At 38.5% G+C, this 21,170-nt stretch overlaps 1 protein-coding gene across 2 annotated transcripts; it reads right to left on the reverse strand.

Annotated features, from left to right (window-relative positions):
* Window positions 1–752: 752 nt before the first annotated feature.
* On the reverse strand, window positions 753–19,314 carry FAM131B (family with sequence similarity 131 member B). Of its 2 annotated transcripts, XM_070935380.1 has the most exons (7): window positions 19,246–19,314; window positions 15,319–15,354; window positions 12,848–12,941; window positions 10,092–10,283; window positions 8,984–9,127; window positions 1,187–1,363; window positions 753–1,051 (listed from the first exon to the last, which is right to left on the reverse strand). In XM_070935380.1, exons 1-7 carry the CDS (start codon window positions 19,297–19,299, stop codon window positions 753–755), a joined length of 996 nt encoding a protein of 331 aa, XP_070791481.1. In that variant the 5' UTR covers window positions 19,300–19,314. The 2 variants fall into 2 exon arrangements, with proteins under 2 accessions (XP_070791481.1, XP_070791482.1); XM_070935381.1 differs by lacking the exon at window positions 15,319–15,354.
* Between the last annotated feature and the right edge of the window lie 1,856 nt (window positions 19,315–21,170).

A 21,170-nucleotide genomic window follows, 5' to 3' on the forward strand; every position in this document is an offset into this window, starting at 1 on the left:
TCCCTTTTCCCTACATGCAGTGCCCAATAATAAATAGAGGGGGAAAACCCTCTCCAGCCCCCATATAGGCAAAGTTAACAGAGGGTGGGTGCATAAAGAGGCTTTCAGCGGCAAATGCATGCACACGTGCTGAAGAATGAGGTTTGAATTGGACTCAGAGTACCTCAGTTTTATCACAGAATAGTCACTACCCCTTAAGTCCCACAGTCTGGATCCATGCCCTCCACTTCATGGTCCTCTAGGCCTCAAGTGAAAGCTTCTCTCCAAATAGCACCTCACTTCCATAAGCAGAATTCTTGATGAGGCCTGACTTTTTTGTTGCAAAGTTATCTCCCTCTCTCCCTATCATTGATCCACCAGGTTCCAAGAGCCAGATCAGAGCAGCATTTTCTCAGAGGCTGTGTTAATTGAATCAGCCTCCCAAATCCACTCTTGATATCAGCATAACTTGTGCCCACTGTTTGCAATGTCCACATGAGGCCACTATCTTGCATTCCCTGAGCTTTCTGGGCAGTAAGTCTTAAAAGTTCAGCCTAACGTGTGCAGGAGGAGAGGGGGGAATTAGCAATGCCCAGCACTTTGGTCCTTGGCTTACCTTTCCATAAATCTAAGGATAAACAAGTGTGCTATGGGGAACTGGGGAGCCTGGGGAATTGAGATAGGGGGAATTGAGGAGCTGGAGAGGGGCTTCCCTGACACTTTCCCCCACCCGTGTTTCCCATGCATATTGTCAAAGGTTTCAACAGCCAGCATCAGTTATTGGTTTCACCTTCTTCCTCATCAAAGGACTGAACTCCTGATGATGTAACATCAGAAACCTTGCGGCTAAGGGCAGCAGGCTCTGCCTCCTCTCTGGGTGAAAGAGACTCCAGATCCCGGCATACAACATCGTCCTCTTCTGGAGAAGGTTTCTTGTTCAACAGGGGGGCTTTCTCCAGCACGGGGTTCCCTTCCTCTTCTGCGTGAACTCCCACAAGAGTGCTGGATTCAGCATTTCCCCCGTTACCAACGCTATCATCACCACTAGGAGTTGTCTGAGCTGGCCATACATCTACAAGGCCAGTATTTTGGAACACAGCCTGTTGCACTTGCTGGTGTTGTTGCTGCTGCTGTTGCTGTAGCTGCTGCTGCTGTTGCATTTGCAACAGTTGGTGCTGCTGGATAAGGTTGTTCTGGATTAAAACACTTTCCTGCAGGTTAGACTGGCATTCCTCAAAGTTCTGGCCGAGGTAAGAGCCAGCAGCTGGGGACGCAATGAGGGACTGATCACTGGTTTCCCAAGCATCAGATGAACCCAGGCAGTACATGCCTTGTGAGACGTAAGAGTGAGGCCAGCTGTCATACTGCACCTGGGCCAGGTGTTCTGCACAGGAGGTAGGAAGAGAAGAATAAAAATAAGAAGGAGAGGTGAAAGGCAGAATTGAAGAAGTCATAGGAAAGACATAAGCAACAAGATTTTGTGGCAGGAAGGCAAGCTTGCTCAGCAGTTGCCTGAGGAGGTTGTGAGAGGACACAATTTACAGTGAACATCCCTTAAAATGGTTACTTACACAGCTGTTAGACTCTCAGAATCCCACAGCTGTGAAGATGCATTCATGATTTATATCCAGATACTTTGATTAATCCAATGTACAGATCAAGTGAATATGGACTGAGAATACATATTCATGTTAGGTGTCTATGAGATGTAGATGCTTGGATTTGAACCATAATCTTTTGTGCTTCAGGGAGCTTCTGTGGGGGATTTTAGAATGTCTTGAGACATTTTTTTCAGTGATCTGAAACAAGAGTAAAAGATCCAAGAGAAGAAAGAGATCTGACTACCAAAGAGAAGGCAATGAAAGATGTCAAACTTCTAGCAAATACATTACACATACAATCATGGTGATGCAGTGGTTAGAGTGCAGTACTGCAGGCTACTTCTGCCGACTGCCGGCCGCCTGCAATTTGGCAGCTCAAATCTCACCGGGCTCAAGGTTGAGTCAGCCTTCCATCCTTCTGAGATGGGTAAAATGAGGACCTAAATTGTTGGGGTCAATATGCTAACTCTGTAAACCGCTTAGAGAGGGGCTGTAAAGCGGTATATAAATCTAAGTGTTATTGCTATTGCTATCATCTTATAGCAGCTCTGAGGCTACAAAATGAAAGACTAAAGATTGAAATTGCATTCCAGCTCTGCCCTAATCTAGGAGTGCAAAAGTTACAAGTCACATACCGTACTACATGCAGCTCATTTATGGCCCCAGAGGAGATGGAGTTAGTTTCTTTCTTTTTTTAAAAAAAAAACTCTTTTCCATTTTTGAGGCAGTGATTTAATGGTCAATTATATCCATTAAAAACAAAACAATAACAATAGAAGTATCCCAAAAACTCAGACCAGTTTTCTTTCTTTTTTAAATTTTTTTTGCTGCAAAACTGGTATTTACTTTGTCAGTTATGTTTCCCACAAGCCTCCACCCAAGAATAAGTAAAACAGCTTTTGCTCTATTACTGTATTTCAATAACTTTTTTTTTCACTTGCTATTCTGTCTATTTAGATTCTTGGTATCATTTCACCCTCTACAGATAAAGAAGCCATTGTACTATATTTGGGAGGGGGGGGTTATTTCAGCTATTACTAAAATTCTTTGCCCCTGAAATTTGATCAGCTCTTTGTTTATTATTTTAAAAACAATTGTTTATAAGGGTCACATTTTAATACAGATAGTTCTTGACCTATGACCACAAATGAGTCCGGAACTTCCGCTGTTAAGCGATGTGGTCATTCAGTGTGTTGTGTTTGATTTTACAATCTTTTTTGCCTCAGTCATTAAGGGATCCAGCTTCTCCCACTAACTTTGCTTGTTACAAGACCCCTGGGATGGTCACAAATGGCAATCACGTGACCCCAGATGCTGCAACCATCATAAATACATGCCTATTGCCAAGTAACTGAATTCTGAATACATGAACACTGGGATGCTGTGACGATTTTAAGTGAGGACAGATCATAACTATCTTTTTTTAGCATCATCCTAATGGTGGTTAAATAAAGAGTTATAAGGACTACCTATAGTAGTGATGGCTAACCTTTTCCGGACTGAATGCCCAAAGTGCGCATGGGCGCGCAAATGCGCGCATGTCTGAACCACCCAAATGCAATGCGCACCCCCTAAGCATGTGCCCCGCCGCCTGAACATGCAATCGCACGCCCCCACACATGCCCCGCCCCCTGCCTCCACCCCCCCCTCACACATGCATGGCAGAGACCCGAAGACCACCTGGCTGGTGGGAGCCACGCACGCATGCGCAGCAGAGCTAAACTGGGTCGAAGGCTCACATGCCGTCACAGAGGGCGCTGCATGCCACCTCTGGCACGGGTGCCATAGGTTCGCCATCACGGACCTATAGCATGCTTGTGATCCTCTGAGAGTCTCTCAATAGGGTTAAGTAAAACTTAACACGAATGAATAAATGAAAAATAAAATGTAAAAAATAATAAAACAAAAGAAGGAGGTATAGAAGCAAGAAAAGATATTGAAAGTGGCCCCATCTGGTTTTGAAGTAGAAGTCTTCATATGCTACACAAGGCCCATCAGCTGAGTAAAGTTGTATATTCCTGGATTCCATCCTATCCTACTTTTTGTATTGTTCTAAGATAATGCTACTTTTATTCAAAATATTCCTCTTACTTCCTTCTCTTTAAACCCTTATTTTTTATTTTTATTTTTTTTTAATTTGATTTATATGCCGCCCTTCTCCGGAGGCTCAGGGCGGCTTAAAATGCGTTAAGCAATAGCCTTCATCCTTTTGTATATTTATACAAAGTCAGCTTATTGCCCCCACAAACTGGGTCCTCATTTAACCTACCTTAGAAAGGATGGAAGGCTGAGTCAACCTTATTAAACTGGTCATAGAAGATTCTGTTTTCTTTTCATATCATTTTTATTTACTTGATTATAGTAGCACTTTTATAGTATAGATAAACATTTTAACAGGAATATAGTTCATATTATATAATGATTTAACTTGAATTGGCAATTTTCAAGAGAGCAAAGTCACACACAGTTCTCATGGAATAAATTAGAACTTCCTTTTGTGTAACATGATAGCAGTGATATTATGATTTGCTTGTGTCTTTAAAATAAGTTAAAGATTGAAGATTCAAAAACTTATATTTCTATTGTTTATTAATTATTTATTTCTTCAGCAACAAAGAAATAATTAATAATGGTTAAAATATTCCACTTGTTTATTCTGGGAAAGAAAGGAATGTAAAAGGACATTTAGCTATCCTCCAGAAATCTCTTCATGGACATATTTGTTAAATGTGGATAACTAATACCATGTTTTCCCGAAAATAAGACATGTCCTGAAAATAAGGCCAATCGGGCTTTTCAGGACATGTGATAATATAAGCCACCCCTGCAAAATAAGTCCCCCCACCAACTACGTGCCCCACTCCCCCCACTGGGCATGACAGGGCTCCTGCCCCTTGCTTATCCACCTGCCACCACCCGCCCCCTTTAGGGTGCAATTTAGGGGTGGCAGGTGGGGCGGGCAAGAAGCGGGACGCGCGGCTTACCTTTCCAGCACCATTGCGTTCCTCGCCATTCTGTCCAGGGAGACACATTGTAAAAAAACCTTTCTCGCGAGTTCAAGGAGTTTGGCTGAACTCGCGAGAAAGGTTTTTTTACAATGTGTCTCCCTGGACAGAATGGTGAGGAACGCAACGGTGCTGGAAAGGTAAGTCATGCATCCCGCTTCTATCCCGCCCCACCTGCCACCCCTCTCAATAAAAGACGGTGAGGAAGGGAAGCAGCCAGGCTGCTGTTGCCATTGGGGTGGGATGGGACGTGTTAGGCTGCGAGACGTGCATCTTACTCTTCCAGCACCATCACGTTCCTCGTCGTTCTGTCTAGGGAGATACGTTGTAGAAAAAACTTTCTTGCGAGTTCAGCCAAACTCCTTGAACTCACGAGAAAGTCTTTTCTACAATGTATCTCCCTGGACAGAAAGGCGAGGAACGTGATGGTGCTGGAAAGGTAAGTAGGTTTTGTTAAAGGGCGTTATATGTGTAATTTAGTTAGAAGAGTATTAAATGTTATTGATATTGCTGAGAATAATGGTGATAAGATAGGTATTCTTGCCTTGGATATTTTTAAAGCCTTTGATTCTATACAATGGGATACTATAAAAGAAATGATTTCTGCATTAGGATTTGGTAATAAATTTATTCATATTATTTCCAAATTGTACCAGAGGGGTACGGCAAGAGTGAAGGTAAATGGTATATTTACACAAGATATAAATTTGGAAGCAGGGACGAGACAGGGTTGTCCCCTGTCTCCGACCCTATTTTTATTAGCAATGGAAATTTTAACAACTTTGATTGAAGAGGATTCAGAATTAATAGGTTATAAAGGCATCAAAGTTAATTTATATGCAGATGACACTCTTGTCATTTTAAATAATATTACAAATGATATAAAAAGAGTTCAAATACATTTGGAAGAACTTGAAGATATGACTGGTTTGAAAGTAAATTGGGCAAAATCAGAATTATTAATGGAAATTGATAGGGAAAACAAATTAGAAAAATTACAAAATCAATTTGGAATTAGGATAAAGGATAAATTAAGATATTTAGGTATACTTTCACTTAAAATTAAAAATTTAAAGAAACTAAATTATGACATAGTAATAAAAGAAATTGAAGAGAAAATTGGGAAATATAAAAAACTAAAGTTATCTTGGTTTGGTAGAGTAGCTTTATGTAAAATGATGTTACTTCCTAAATTTAACTTTTTATTCGAGATGCTTCCGATTTTTTTAACCGAGAAGGACATTGAAGTATATCAAAAAAAATTAGATAAATTTTGTAATGGGGATAAAAAACCAAGATTGATTAAGAAAATGTGGTATCAGAACCAAAAACAAGGTGGTTTAGGAATTCCAAAATTATTAAACTATTATAGAGCATTTAATATAAAAACAGTAGTAAAAATTTTAAAAGGAGATGTTAAACTTTGGGGTAGTTTGGAAATGAAGGAAATAAAGAAGTTTGGTTACAAATGGTTTTTGGAAAATTTTAAAGGTAAGGTTAAAATTTGTAATTATTGGTTAAATAGTTTGACTAAAAATTGGGACAGAGTAGCAAAAAAATTAATACCAGACGTATTGTATTTAGGTAAACTGAAAGAGAATTGCCCAATGAAATTAAATAGTAACAGAGAGAGGATGATAATAGAAGGGAAAGTGGAAACAATTAGTGAATGGTTGAAATTTATAGAAAATGAAATGAGGAAAGAGGAAATTTATGGAAAATTAAACATTAATTGGTTTGAAAGAATTCAAATGAATAAATGGAATAGGAAATGTAAAGAAAGGAATGATGAGAGTAGAAAGGAAACGGAATTTGAAAATTTGACATCTCGAATAATAAAAGATGAAATTGGGCCAAAGGGATTAGTTAGTAAAATTTATAAAATTATTAACTTTGATAATAATTCACAAAGGGTAATGAAAGAGAATTGGGTAAAAGAACTGGGTATTGAAATTTCTGATCAAAATTGGAATTCTACTAATTGGAATTAGTAGAATAATGAGGACATTATCAATAAAGATTAAAGAACATAACTATAAAGTTATTTGGAAGTGGTATTTGACCCCAATAAGACTTTTTCAAATGGATAATAAAGTGGATAAAATGTGTTGGAGATGTAAAGTGGAACTCGGGACATATGCTCATATGTGGTGTAAATGTAATGGGGTTGAACTTTTTTGGTCTAGGATAGAAAATGAAATATTTGAAATGATTAAGAAGAGGGTCAAATTGAAATTGGAAACCATATTATTATTAATATTGAATGAAACAACATTAACAACTGGAGAAAGAGAATTGGTGAGGATTTTGGTTATAATGGGGAGAATTATAATTGCTAGATATTGGAAATTAAATGTTGACTTAAAATTAGAAGAATGGTATAATGAAACATGGAAATTTGCATTAAATGATAAATTGACTTGTGATATTAAAATTAGAAGTGGTATATACAAAGAAAATGTTTTTTGGAACACTTGGCAACCATTTGTGGACTTTGCATTTGGGAGATTGGATGAATCGGCACCAGTACCTTATCAAAGAGATTTCTGGACGAATTGAAGACTTCAATTTCTTAACACTTCCTTTCCGTTTGTATAGCACGTTGGGGGAAAATTTTTTTTTCTTTCCTTACTATTGATTTTTGTATTGTTTTTTTTCTTTTTTTTTCTTTCTGTTATTCTTTAACAATAAAAATATAATATATATATATTTTTTTAAAGGAAAGGTAAGACGCGTGTCTCACGGCACAACACGTCCCACCCCAATGGCAGCAGCAGCCTGGCTGCTTCCCTTCCCCACCGTCTCTTTATTGAGAGGGGTGGCAGGTGGGGTGGGGTATGCTTCTCCCACCTGCCACCCCCAAATTGCACCCTAAAGGGGGCAGGTGGCTAAGCGAGGGGCAGGAGCCCTGTCATGCCCAGCTGGGATGGGGGGAGAGGAGACGGCAAGGGGAGCCACGTCTCACTCCACGCGTCTCCCTTCTCCCCCACCCGTCCTGCCAGAAATGAGTCTTTGTGAGACTTGTTGCGCCACCGCTGCCACCTCGTAGAGCAGGACTCTGCAAGGCTTGTGCCGTTGCATGCAGGAACTGCAGCATTGCCGCGAGGTTCGACATACCAGCACAGCTGCAAGCGGCAGGACGTCAGCTGTGCCAGTATGATGAAGCTCGTGTCGGTGCTGCAATTCATGCATGCAATGGCACAAGCCTTGCAGAGTCCTGCTCCACGAGGAAGCAGTGGTGGTGGGATATGCCAGGGCAGTGGCCAATGTGAAGAATGGGGAGGGGAGGCGACGGCAGCAATGGGACATCCAGTCCCATGCTCACCGCCTCCTGCATCCCCAAAATAATAAGACCCCCCCGATAATAAGGCCAAGCCCTTATTTGGGGGGGGGGGTTTCAAAAGAAAATAAGACCCTGTCCTATTTTCGGGGAAACACGGTATGTATATTTAAATGTAAACATATATTTGTAAATTTCTTAAACATTATGAATGCACATATCAACTATATGTATACGTATACAAACTGTATATATGTTGACTGGAATGTAAGCAGGCCTGGTTAATATAGAATAGCTCAGGTGTGTCAAACTTGCGGCCCATGGGCCGGATGCATCACATGCTGGCCACGCCCATCCCCATTTTAACGAAGGGGAAAAAGTTGTGATACGTCACGTAACGAAAATGTGACACAGAAAATTTGATACCCCTGGAATATGTCTACCTTATTACCAGTAGAATGGTTCACCATCCCAAATGATCTTCTTCAAATAAATACCATCTGCTTGTTGACAATTAGTACATTAGAGGGAAGGTTAGATTTAGTAATTTCCCAGCTTGCTACTGAGAGGGATTTTAAGCCAGTCTGGAGGACATCCATTGAGTTGCATCAGCCTCTATTTGTATTCTGAAGCAACATGGTCTAGACACAAGTTTGACCTAAATTCTACAAAGCTTGAGGCACAAAGAGACCTACCAGTCTCTTTGGGGGTGTTGGGGGATAAATAATGAAAGTAGAGGAAATAATATAATACAGAATACAAGCTGTGCCTTAAAGTGTTCGGTGATCTAGATAATATTAACTGAATACTGGTTACAATAACCTTCTATCAGTGGCCATTATTAGGGGATTTAAGGCTGATGGCAGCTTTCTTAACATTATTTAATGTGTTCAGTGCTGATAAAATATTTAAAACTAGGATTTTCCTGCTTAGTGCTTAGCCAATGTATTGCACAAATAAATAGAAAGTTCATAACAGATAACTAGGACTGGTATGCTTCTCCCAATCAGTCTCCCAAGCCTTAGTCTTCTCTAATTGTCTCATGAGAAAAAGATTACCTGACTCCCTATAGCTTTATGTCCATCTCCTGAAAGCCTAAGAGGAAAATAAATATTCACCTTGATTCTCCATCATCTCTTGATAGTTTTCATTGTAGTTGCCAGCTTGGTTTTCCTGATTGGAGTTGACACTTACATCCTCACCATCCATGGAAGACCAGGCCATCAGTGTGGCTTCTGAGATAGCAAACTGTTGCATCACTCCTAAAATATCAAAAGACAGAAAAGAGTAAATGTCAATGATGCAGTCATTCCTTTCTCCCACTTGCCAATAATCGCATACATCTGTCACTTCACTGTCTTTCTTTTTACTGTCTCACTGTCCAATATCCTGATCAATATCCTGTCTCAAAATTCCAACCTGGATTCTGAAATTTTATATTTTGAATGGACAATTTTGTATCAGAATGGGTGTCTCAAACATAAATAAATAAATAATTTTATTTCTATACCTCCCTTCTCCTGAAGGACTCAGGGCGGTGTAACATATAGGTACACATATAGGTACATATAGGTATACAGGAATAAATCCCACCCTCAAAGCATTCAGCAATGTTTGGAAATTGCTAAAAATATGGAATAGGAATACAGAATTGTATAGTAAAATTATACATGATATCAGAGCCAGAAATATGAATTATAATATCTAAGTAGGGAAAAGGAATAATTCAGCATAGAGACATTTTCAATTGAAATCTTTATTTATTTGATAGTGAAAAGATATTATCTATACTGAGAGATTTGAATGGGTCCAGATCCACTCCAGAGTAAGCATATCTCCTCTAAAATAACTCTTGGATTATTTTCACACTTCTTCAAAGAGGAACAGATCAGAAATTGTTATGGCCAAACATCTGAGTATCCTCAGTCCATCTATGCAATCCAAAGAAAAGCTATATTCCAAATAAATAGATTTGGAATTTTGATTCTAATGAAATAACAACATCTGCCTAATCCAGGTGTTTGGGAAGGACTCAACAGGTAGACAACAATGTCAAATCCAGTCTGAACATCTGACTAACTGAGCAAGCAACCATAATAATAGAGGAACAGTCATTATGATTCCACAAATCTAGAAAAACTATTCTGTATCCCCCTTACCCTCCTCCTCCTCCTCTTCCTCCTTGTCTACCTAGAGCCATTCACATACAGAAAGGTGGTAGCATACCTGCAAGGAATCGGGCCTCTTTTTCTCCATCACTCAGGTCAGAGTAAGCATCTGCATCCTTGCGTACTGTCTCATGAGTATGCTGCTGGCTACTGCCTTTGCCCCAGCCTTGCCACTCAATCATGTGTGCAACACGACCCTGCCCCATGGCAGTGGGCTTGGTGACGTGATCCTTCATGGTGCGGGATATCCCTAAGGCGCCAGACATTAATAAAACAAAGAGGGGCTATTATACAGCACCAGAGCAATCTGTCGTGGCAACCTAGGACAAGTCTACTTTGTTCTCTCTTCCTGTACCAACATAATTGCTCTACTGTTACAGGAGACTCCCCATAAAGGTAAAAAAATATGCGCCAGGGAACTCCAAAACTGAATTGCTTTACCATCTTTTTATCTGAACAATACAATTTTTTCTCATTGCAGAGGAGAATCTGGGCTCGACGGCAAGAGGCTAATTGGGGCCACAATATAACAACATGTGTAATGAATTTTAAACATCCAACAAAATATGATAATAAATGTGCATAAGCAATATGCTTTCTAAAAAAAATGTTATGGGGAGCAAAATCAGGACTGCATCGCTGAGGAATTAACCCTGATGGTTCTCCTAGAAATCGCCTTCTATCCTCACCCAAACGTCATGTATTTTATAAATTTGCTCTCTATGCCCGCAGAGAGAAGTTTTCATTGGCACTTATGGTAGTTTTTCTCCTGATGCGCACAAGAGCAAATCTGGGGTGGGTCTTTGGCTGCAGCACAGCAGGAGGGAAAAAGAGATGAACTTATACGTATCTAGACTGATCCTAAAGCACTTGAAAAATGTGCCATTGACATTGCCAGTTAGAGAATTTAATGACACACACAACAAAACTGATCTATGTATTACATAAAGAAATTAACAGAAATGTATTACATTTTATGTATTACATAAAAAAGACAGAATATTGATTCTAGCTGTCTATTCCCCAACCTTTGCTCTTTATGGGGCAGGAAATAATTTTTCTACCTACAAATCAAAAGGTTTATAGAAATTATAGTAGGCAACAACATGAAACTATACAACTTAATGTTCATTCATCAAAAGTTAAATATACTAACAGTAATGTATTGATTGTTAATAAAAACAGGGTTGTCTATTTTCAGAATGTTTTCAACCATGAAAGATTAATGTTAATTAATTCTAGCACTTGCTTCTTTTCCTGGTTATGACTAAAATTTTCAAAAGTTTTAAACAGATTTATAGAACTTCTTTAATTCTGTGAATCTTTGGTATAATCCTTTCCTTTTTCTCTATTATGAGCAAATTGAATAGTAAATTCTGTTATTTAAAATGCTTTTAAGGACAAAATCCTTCCCAAGGCTGCTTACATAATGTAATCACATGGAATAAATGCATAAATAACGAAATAGTAAACACTGATAAAGGGCAAAAATCACAGCATTATAATAATACTAAGACCAGCCAATACTAAAATCAAAATACAACTTTATCTAATCCCAGAACTATCCTCACATCGCTCTCATGAAAAGCAGAAAAGAATAAATATGTATTCAGGACTTTCTAAAATTGATGAGGCTTGATAGCTTCCAGATGCCAACCATTCCAGGAACGTAGAGTACTGTAGAAAACCCTGTTGTTTTGTATTGGTCAGCTTGTCACCCTCAAAGAAGGCAAGAGAAATTACTGGTCTTTAAAGATGAACAGGTTGGTACTGGTGAGGATGACATCCTCTAAATAATTTAACCCTTAACAGCTGCTTTAGGGGTTAAATCCAGGGCTTTAATAGTCACTCTGAAATAACATGATATCCAGTACCATGTAGCCCAGACATTCCATATCCCAAAACATTTGAAATGGATCATTTTATAGGCAGCTGCAGATTATAGTCCATCCTTGTCACCCTTACTGAATGGATAACCAAAGTGAAGTCTGGAGAACCAACCTAGTTCCTGACCATCCCAGTCACTCGGCTTTTGCCATAGGTAGAGTACTCTAGAACTAAGGGTCCCCAAAAGTGGAATCTCTATCCAGAGCACATAGTTTCGCTATCCAAAGATTCTTTTTCTTGCCTGACTAAATTTTTGCTTGTTCATTCTCACTCATCCTCAAGCAACACTTTTGCACTGAAATAAAGGGGAGATCAGCACATAACTTTAGGAAAGCACTCCTCAGTCCTATGTTCTTTAGAACTTTGGTCCTTGGCTCCCCCACATTCAGTTAATCTGAGAGTTGTGATTCAGTACTGAAAGGTATTAAACTTAGGAAGGCTGTTGGGAAGAAACCATATATGTGTTAATAAAGCATAAAGCCTTAGAAGTGCATTAGCAGTTAAATGTCAAGAGAAGAAAGAATACATCACTCCCCCCCCCCTTATTGTGGTGGGGGGAAGATTTTATTTTTTGCATTAGCAAAAAAGACCTTGTTCTGTAATTTGTGAAAGATAATGGGTGTTGTCCAGTTTTTATTTTTACCTCAGACAGACAATAGTGAATTCTTGTTATGCACTCAACCACACCTACCTGCTCCAACACGGAAATGTGAAGCAGTAACGAACCAATTCCAAGATATAGTGGCAACGAGGGAACTGATGAATATGTGACACTTAATCCTGCAATTTGGGTAGGCAATAAAGTTACCAAAAGTTTCTTTTTACTCCCGTTATTTCATAAAGATTTGAAGTTAGGGCAAAACGTGGATAAAACCCAGGTTAGTAAGAAGTACAACAATTTCAGATTCACAGGTCTGAGATCCTCACCAGATAATGATGATTTAGCAAGAGCTCCAATCCCATAGGCATTTGAGTTTCGTTTCAGTTTGGGAAGAATTGAGGTTGTATCTTCCATGGATAGCTGAAAACAAGTCATACCAAGAAATAAACATGAGACAGAGAAAAGGAGCAGGAGGTATTCTTATCTGAGTTTCTACGAAAACAAGAAATATAAATCTAAAATGGAAGGAACAAAGAAGAAAAAATAACAGTAACTGCAGAAAATTTCTAAGGCAAGTATTAGTTTACATCAGCTCTAATGAACTAAAGTTACATTTGGTGTCTGGCTGGAATGTGTTTTGCCAGCAATTTATGATACATTATATGAGAAGGTTAAAAGACAGAAAATAAATACAGTTCAAGGTAAAACCTGTTGTATATGCAAAGCTCCCAAGTGCTTCAGAGCATTTCTAACATAACAACTAATAACATAATACACCATCATCGTGGCAGTGGATTATAAATTTAGACAGGCTTATATCACAGCGATAGCTGTATAATGCTGTAAATTGGTGGTCTGAGTGAGTAGAGAAGAATAAGAGCGGATTACTGTTATCTGGATTCAGATAAATACTGAGTAGATAAGGTCAGAAAGTATTTTTCAAAGGTGAAGATTTACCCAGCTGCTTTCTTATTTTGATTTAGTATAGAAACCAGAATGATAAAGGAAAGACTAGATTCCAGGAACTCTGCACAGAGTCACTACTTCTTCTGCTCTGCAGCAAGTAATAGAGCATACCTCATGTCTTGGTTTTTTGTTTTTTTTTCTTGTTCCTACTTCTCATCTTTGAATGCTACACAAAGGAAACACTCAACATTATTGTTGAGGAACATGGTGTGCAATCACAAAATGAAAAAAAAAAGGAATTGAAATTGGGTACAAATCCTCCAAAACCACAGATGTGTCAGTTAATTTTCCTTCTATATTATCCATACAATCTGTAAGAATCCATACTCCTGAAATTCTCTCTCTTCTTACTGAAAATCCCCTCCCCATACATACACTAGATTAGCCATTCTTCCTGCATTTGCCATTTACTGTAAACGGTGTTGTGTGGGACACAGAAAACCCAAGCATCAGAAAGAAGGAGGTTGAAGATTAGTGTTGGTTTGGGGCCCGGTAGCTACTTTCCTTTAAAATACAAATGGCAGTATAATGCACATATATTGTAATTACTCTAGCATGTCCTATGATTTGATACTTGTCTCCAGAAAATGGGCTACAAAAGTCATTGGTTGTCTAATAAAAATTGTACTCAAAGCATTAAAGGATAGACATTTATATTTAGCCATGATCTGAGTATTATTGTATGCCTTTGAGTAGCTCATTATTGTTTGATCTAAGCAATTTATATGACAGTTAGTGAGAAAATTAAATGGATGACTCCCATTTAATCACAATCTCTCCTTAGCAGAACATACAAAATAGTTATTAGAAGTGTTACTCCCTGAATAATGTACAGAGTGCCAACTGTGTACTTCATAGATATACAGAATGAATATATTTGCTTTTTTCTCTATTGTGTGAGTTTTTTTCTTTTAAGTAATTTGTCTTGGGGGTATTCTTGTGGTAGACTTTTGGCAAAGCAATTCCAGTAGTCCTTTTTTTATCATGTTTCATTGTCCAAGTACAGCATATTGTGGCTAACACAGAATATGGTTTATGGTTTATTATCCTAGATATCCTTATCTAGAATAATCTAGATAAATTTTCTTTTCTGGATGTTTAGTTTTTTTGGTGATGAAGACTACAGGACCTAACTTCTTTAATGGCATTTGCATTCTTTAATGAACAGTTTGAAAGGTGATTTTTATGTATTACTTTTACAGAATTGTATGTGTTTGCATTTAGGAATACATTTATACATAAATGTTTATACATTTACAAAACTAGGAGAGTCTGAATAATTTGGATAAAGTTTATATTATTTTAAAATGCTATGATAAAAAAGAGATTGAAAATAAAGGAGTCATTAAAATAGATGTTTTTGGATTATATTTGCAAATGATAGTGATAATATCTTATAAAAATGCTTGCAATATAAATTAAAATTAACCTATGTCCTTGAGTCCAGGCAGGCATATTCAAAACAGCTAGCAAAGTAGTCACTCAAATATCCATCTACTTTAAGAGCGGATTTTGAATACCCATCCACTCACAGATCAGATTTTCTGCTGCTGAGAGGGTCTGTTGTGGGATCATGGACAAAATGTTTAGCTAATTGGAATTTGACCTTGAAACACATAAATCTTCAGTGTGTTGAGCTGCCATTCAGATCAATTATTTGTTTTTCTGGATAAAGTATCAATTGGACTAGAAGCAGAAAAATGCTCAATCTAAGGTATGACCCAGAATTTACTAGAAGCAAGATGGATCCCTAATGTTCACCTCAAGACCCACCAGAAGCAAGACTCTCACATAGACAGACTGACTCAGCTATAGTGCTGGATGTACTCACATTAATGCCATCCCAGGAGAAATCTGTCCGTGTTTGCTACATAAGAATTAAGATAAAACATTAGTAACACACCCAAACTCTCTCCATACCATATTCATTTCATGTAGCAGTTGACTTTATCGCTTCCTCTGCTAAGGATTTCAGAGATCAGGATGCATGTTTTGGGAGAGACTGTTCTTGATAGTAGTTACGGTTGTAAGTGTATAGCACAATAAATAAAGATTGGGGAGAGGGAAAAGCAAACTGAGTCGTGGTGGGAAAATATAATTATTCCAGGATTGAAGCTGCATGGAACTGAACATCAATGATACTGTCAGATGTTCATTTAAACAATGTGTTGAAAACTTATTTATAGCAGCAGTAGATGATTAAGTAGATATAGATTTATAAAACTGCCTAAAGCTTAGGCACAAAGCTAGCTGGGTGACCTTGGACCAATCACTTTCTCTCAGCCGTAGGAAGGAGGTAATGGCGAAGAACTGTGCCAAGAAAATTGCTGGCACTTGTCCAGGAAGTGCCCAAGAATTGGACACAACTGAACAGAAGGGGAAAAAGTGCCTATAGCAAAATATCTTTACTTTCTCCCTTCTTATCTTCTTCCATTCTAGCTTTCTTCTTTGCTCATCTTCCCTTCGTTCTGTCAAGGTGAAATACTCTTCCTGAAAGCTACCTTCCTTTTATTATTTTCCTTACTCATCCATTTTTTGATGTGGCACTTTACTTATAGAAAAGCTTTCCTCCCACTATTTGCTCTACTTTTATCTATATATAAATACTTTTCTCTCATCCTTCTGTCTAATTGAATTTTTCTTCCTCTTGACTCAGCTCTTCAATTCTTCCTTTCAGTTTCCTAAATGCTGTCTCATATATTGTTTCTGAGATTGCATATTGGCAGGAAAACAGTTTAGGATTGTTAGTTGACATGGTTTCACATTTCCTCAGAAATCCCTATGAGTCCTCCAACAATCAGCTGATGGCACTGAAGGGTAAGCACTGTCTGCCGTTGTCTTAAGAGTAACTCCTGCAACACAAGGAAACTGGATTTACTACCGTGTTTCCCCGAAAATAAGACCCTGTCTTATATTTCTTTGAACCCTGAAATAAGTGCTTGGCCTTATTGCCATGCATTCAAAAGCCTGATTGGGATTATTATCAGGGGATGTTTTATTTGGGGGGGAAACAGGGTAGTATAATGAAAAGTACCCAGCTATGTCATTAACTCATCATAGGAGGTCCACTTTGCTTCCTGGATGGATCTGAAGCCACCTATATAGGAATACAGCAGTGGTGGGTTCCTCCCGGTTCGGTCCGGTTCGGCCGAGCCGGTAGCGGTGACGATATGATGTCACCGAACCGCTTCTCCCCCTCCTCCCCCGCCCTCGTTATTCTTACCTTTTATTTGGTCCCACCCCCAATCTATTGCTGCCTCCTGAGTCCCAGCTGATGACTAGAGGGAAAAAAACTGTTTAAACTCTTGCCGCGGGGCTTCAAAGGGCCGTCCTACAGCTGATCAGTGTTAAAAGCAAACAAATGAGTTGGGTCGTAAGTGCGAGGACTGGTCGTAAGTGCGAGGACCTTCCAGAAATGACTCTGACCAGCTAGCCACGCCCACCTAGTCACATGACCTCCAAGCCACACCCACAAAATAAGCCACGCCCACAGAACTGGTAATAAAAAAAATAAGAACCCACCCCTGAATACAGTACATTCCTGAACATTTAGAAAACCTTTTCCAGCACCATATGTGTCTTATCTCAAGCAATGTAGCCTCACCTAGAGCTGGATTCATATATATATGTGAAAACATGGAAGTTTAATGCAAATTTAACCAATGAAGTGTGCTGTTAAACCTGCTTTCAAGCATAGTTTTCCATAGTTGTTTAGCAATGCTTGTCTATTTAATGATTCTAAGATTAAATATTAAATATTTTAATTACAATACATGTCCTTAAAGAGAAATGGCTGAAGTCACACTTTACTCTTAAGAACTTCTGTCCAGCACATCTCAAATTAAAAGAGGTTCTGGTAACAGTACTTCAGAAAATTGCTTTTTTGGCATTGAGAGAAGTTAGTGGTCAAAATAGACATGACTAGTCTGGTTTAATTATTGGGCCACTGATTCTGAATGAAGGCAAAGCTCTGCGTAATCCAATAATTATTTTATAACAGTGGTCCATGAGATGCCGGTAGAAATTTTAAAAATGGAGAAAAATGGAACCACCTGAACCAATTCTCCTACCATTCAAATGGATATCACATTGAGTAGTCAAAATTCCCTGAAGAGAGATTTCAGGAGTCACAGTCTAAGTAAGCATACATCAAAATGCTCCCATCTATTTGCAGGACTTTCATAAAAACTAAACATGTCATGCTTGAATAGCATTTATCTATTCCAAAAAGCTCATTAAATTTAATTTCATACACCCTATTAGATAAGTAGGCCACACACAATTATTTGGTTACCACCTTTAAAGCGCTCCATGGCTTAGGACCCGGGTACTTGCGGGACCGCCTACTACCACCAATAGCCTCCCACCGGCCGGTACGCTCCCATAGAGAGGGGCTCCTCCGGGTGCCGTCAGCCAAACAATGCCGACTGGCGGCCCCCAGGGGGAGAGCCTTCTCTGTGGGGGCACCTACTATTTGGAACGAGCTCCCCCCAGAGATACGGAGGATCCCGGATCTGCGCACCTTCCGCCGCGCCTTAAAGACCTTACTATTTCACCAGGCCGGCCTGGCCTAATTTTCCCCCTCTTTTATAAAAGATTTTTAAAATTTTAAATATCTTTTAGTATTTTATATATTCAATTTTAAATTGGTTTTAAAAGTTTGGGGTTTTAAATTTGTCGGGGCCAAAATTATTTAATTCGATTTTATTCTATTTTTAAATTTTGTATTGTATGTGTTTTTATTGTTTGGCTGTGCACCTGAGTCCTTCGGGAGTAGGGCGGTATAGAAATCTAATAAAATGAAAAAAAATGAAAAAAAATTATCAGAAAATCAAACAAAGTTATGCAAGAAGGACAATCCATCTGAAGCTATCTACTCTATGCTGATGGATAATGAAAACACATATACACAAAGAGCCTGTCCCTATGTTTTTCCTTAATCCAAATTTCAATACATGGTCCTGAAAAGTTTGAACTTCTTCAGGCACCCCTCCTGCAATTGATTGGACCTAGAAACAGCTTTTCTCTGTGTAAATCATCCAAGTATTGTGGGGAGAGCTGCATGATTATAGCAGAAAGAAAAGCATATATTGTGCTGTTTTCCCCTCTGAAATTCTGCCACTTGGTAGTTGGCAGGCTGATTGTTATGTAATTAAAAAGGGAGGACACTTCCTGCATTCACATTTTCTACTCCATCATAATAATACTCAATCCAGTCTGGTTCTTAGCTGAGTGCCAAGAGAAAAAAAAAATCAGAGGCCTCTAGGGGACTAGGGCTGGCCATACTTGATGCACAAGACTTACTACCAAGGCATTAAATGGCCTGAACTGAGTAGAGATTCTATAGCAAAAGGAGAAAATTATCTGCATTATCACAACAATACAAGAGGATATTTTAGAGAACATGAGTGGTTTTATCTCGCCAGTACTCATTAGAAAAATTTCACAGATAAGGATTTATCCTAGGCACTTCATGGAATACTGCCAAGACATTTTTGACAGCTAATGGTTCTAGAAACTTATTGGATTCAAATCCCAAACAATTATTTGGTTTCCTGCCAATCTATATCAAGTCAAAATGAAAATTCAAAAAACCCTATCATTGTCTGCAATAAAACACCTCCACCCTCTTAGACTATTTGAAAGATCCCGGATCTTCATCCTGGAACATACTGGTTTCTGTGGTTTTGATTGGGGAATTCTCTTTGCTCATGATCCGTGAATGCTCTCTTATCTATGACATGGAATGAATGCTCACCTCAGTAGATGGTCTGTGGATGCTGCTTCCATGGAGTGAGCTGGTGCTGTCCATATTGATCTGGTCCACATCTTTTAGCCCTTTCCAGTCCACAGCAATCACTTCGTTTCCTGAAGCCACACAAAAAGTAATTTCCTACTTTTGAGTTCCTACTTTTGTAGTGATTACATTCTAACATTTCCTTGGCCTGGGATGTCCCATAGCTGATAAAAAATGTTAATTTAGGCAGGAATCTCTGAGGAAGGCAGTAACACATTTCATTAGGATGCCCCCTTCACCCCAAAGAAGATAATAGGCTATTGAATCAAACTGTGATCTGATGTTTTTAAAAATGTTAGAAGATTGGATAAAATAGTGTGATTGACTGAAATATTGTTGAATGCCAGGAAATTTGCAAGATTCATCAATCACTGAAACTGAGAGAAAAGAGACCCCTGGATTTCAGAACAGCATTACAGCCAAGCTTTAAGAAAATGTGGTGTCACTTCAGACTCTAAGCACACTTTTTCATTATGGAAAAATATATTAGAAGTTTAATAAATAAATATTAACTGCCATTTGGGGTACATCAAAAGAATCAAATTCAACACTAATATCAAATATAAATTATGAAGAATGAATATCATCTACAGAGCGGTGATCCTTAAGTGCCTTCCTGAAACCCTTTGAGTCCCTTCTGAGTACGACAACTGAAAACTGATGGCCCAGTTTCCTGCTCTTTTTAGGTGGAAAATCATATTGCAAGCTAAAAAAAAATCAAATCATAATCTAAAAGAAAAAAAGAAACTGCTCAAAAACCTGGGAAAAAACAGCGCTACCCAAGTGTGTGTAACATTCCCACCCATCTTTATACATGAGGCCCTTAGTCACAAAACTTTGCTCACCCTAAACCAGTAATGTACATATGTTAAAAATTTGGGTAGATTATTAATAGTTACACTATAAACCTTAAATACCACATGGAGACTAATTTCAAATAGGATTTGTATAGACAGACATTTAAACAGGGCTTGTCATTCTTTTCTCCATAATCAAGAGCCTCCCTGTTTCACAAACTGTTCCCCATAGCCGAAATACATAGATAGATCATTAGATCATGCAGTCATTTGTCTTCCTCTCCCCCTCCCATTTTTCAGATAGATGAAACAGTTCTAGGCAAAACAGGATGGCTCTATTGCATTTTAAACACCACCTAATCAATACTGTACAAAGCCATTTTAAGAAAACTTACAAAACTGGCTTCTTTTCTTAATCTGATCCTAAATAGTAAATGTTGTAGCGCGGGAATAACGAGAGGCACAAGCAAGCTAGTGACAACAGCTCTTTAATTCAGGGTGAGACACAGGCAACAGCCCTCTTTATATACTTTCCAGAGGCAACCAAAAACCAATCAGAATTCACTGTACATTTGAATTTCCTGCACAAAATAGATACATACATAACAGTAAATATGTCATGTGATGCATTAAATAACTTCTCAGGATAATGGGGGTCTGAAAATGATAATAATGCTAAATATTTTGCTGTAACTATGGACAGAGAAAAATTTAAAGCAGAGTCAAATCCACAGGGTGTTTCAATTATAAGCACTTAATATGTATTTGAAAGTATTGGGCACTTGCCAGAAAGTGTACCATTAAACATAAATTTATAACATGGTGTATACTTCATGGATTTCATGGCAAAATGTTGCCATGGCATTCAATGGTGCAAGCACAAAAGAGCTAACTTGAAAGGAAGGAATGAAGCAATAATAAAAAGAGAACAGGAATCTACAGAATTGAAAAAGAAAATGTGATGAAAGAATTGCTGGATTGCTGTTCTGAATTCTGTTGTGACAAGCAAGCTGACAGGGGTTCCAGTTTTGTCTGTGCAAGTATATTGGCACTGGTCACAGTGCAGGACACCAAGCTGTTGGCTTGTTC

Source organism: Pituophis catenifer, unplaced genomic scaffold, assembly GCF_029215685.1.
Source record: "Pituophis catenifer annectens isolate HBS135680 unplaced genomic scaffold, rPitCat1.0.hap2 SCAF_2, whole genome shotgun sequence".
In the NCBI taxonomy this organism is placed as follows: domain Eukaryota; kingdom Metazoa; phylum Chordata; class Lepidosauria; order Squamata; family Colubridae; genus Pituophis; species Pituophis catenifer.

What these genes read in the sequence shown, in the direction of transcription:
- FAM131B (XM_070935380.1), bottom strand. Translation starts at nt 19,299, where the DNA reads ATGGACAGCACCAGCTCACTCCATGGAAGCAGCATCCACAGACCATCT. An exon ending in TGCTAAATCATCATTATCTG is followed by an intron (nt 10,284 to 12,847) that starts GTGAGGATCTCA and finishes CTGGCGCCTTAG; the next exon opens with GGATATCCCGCACCATGAAG. An exon ending in AGAGATGATGGAGAATCAAG is followed by an intron (nt 1,364 to 8,983) that starts GTGAATATTTAT and finishes CCTCCTGTGCAG; the next exon opens with AACACCTGGCCCAGGTGCAG.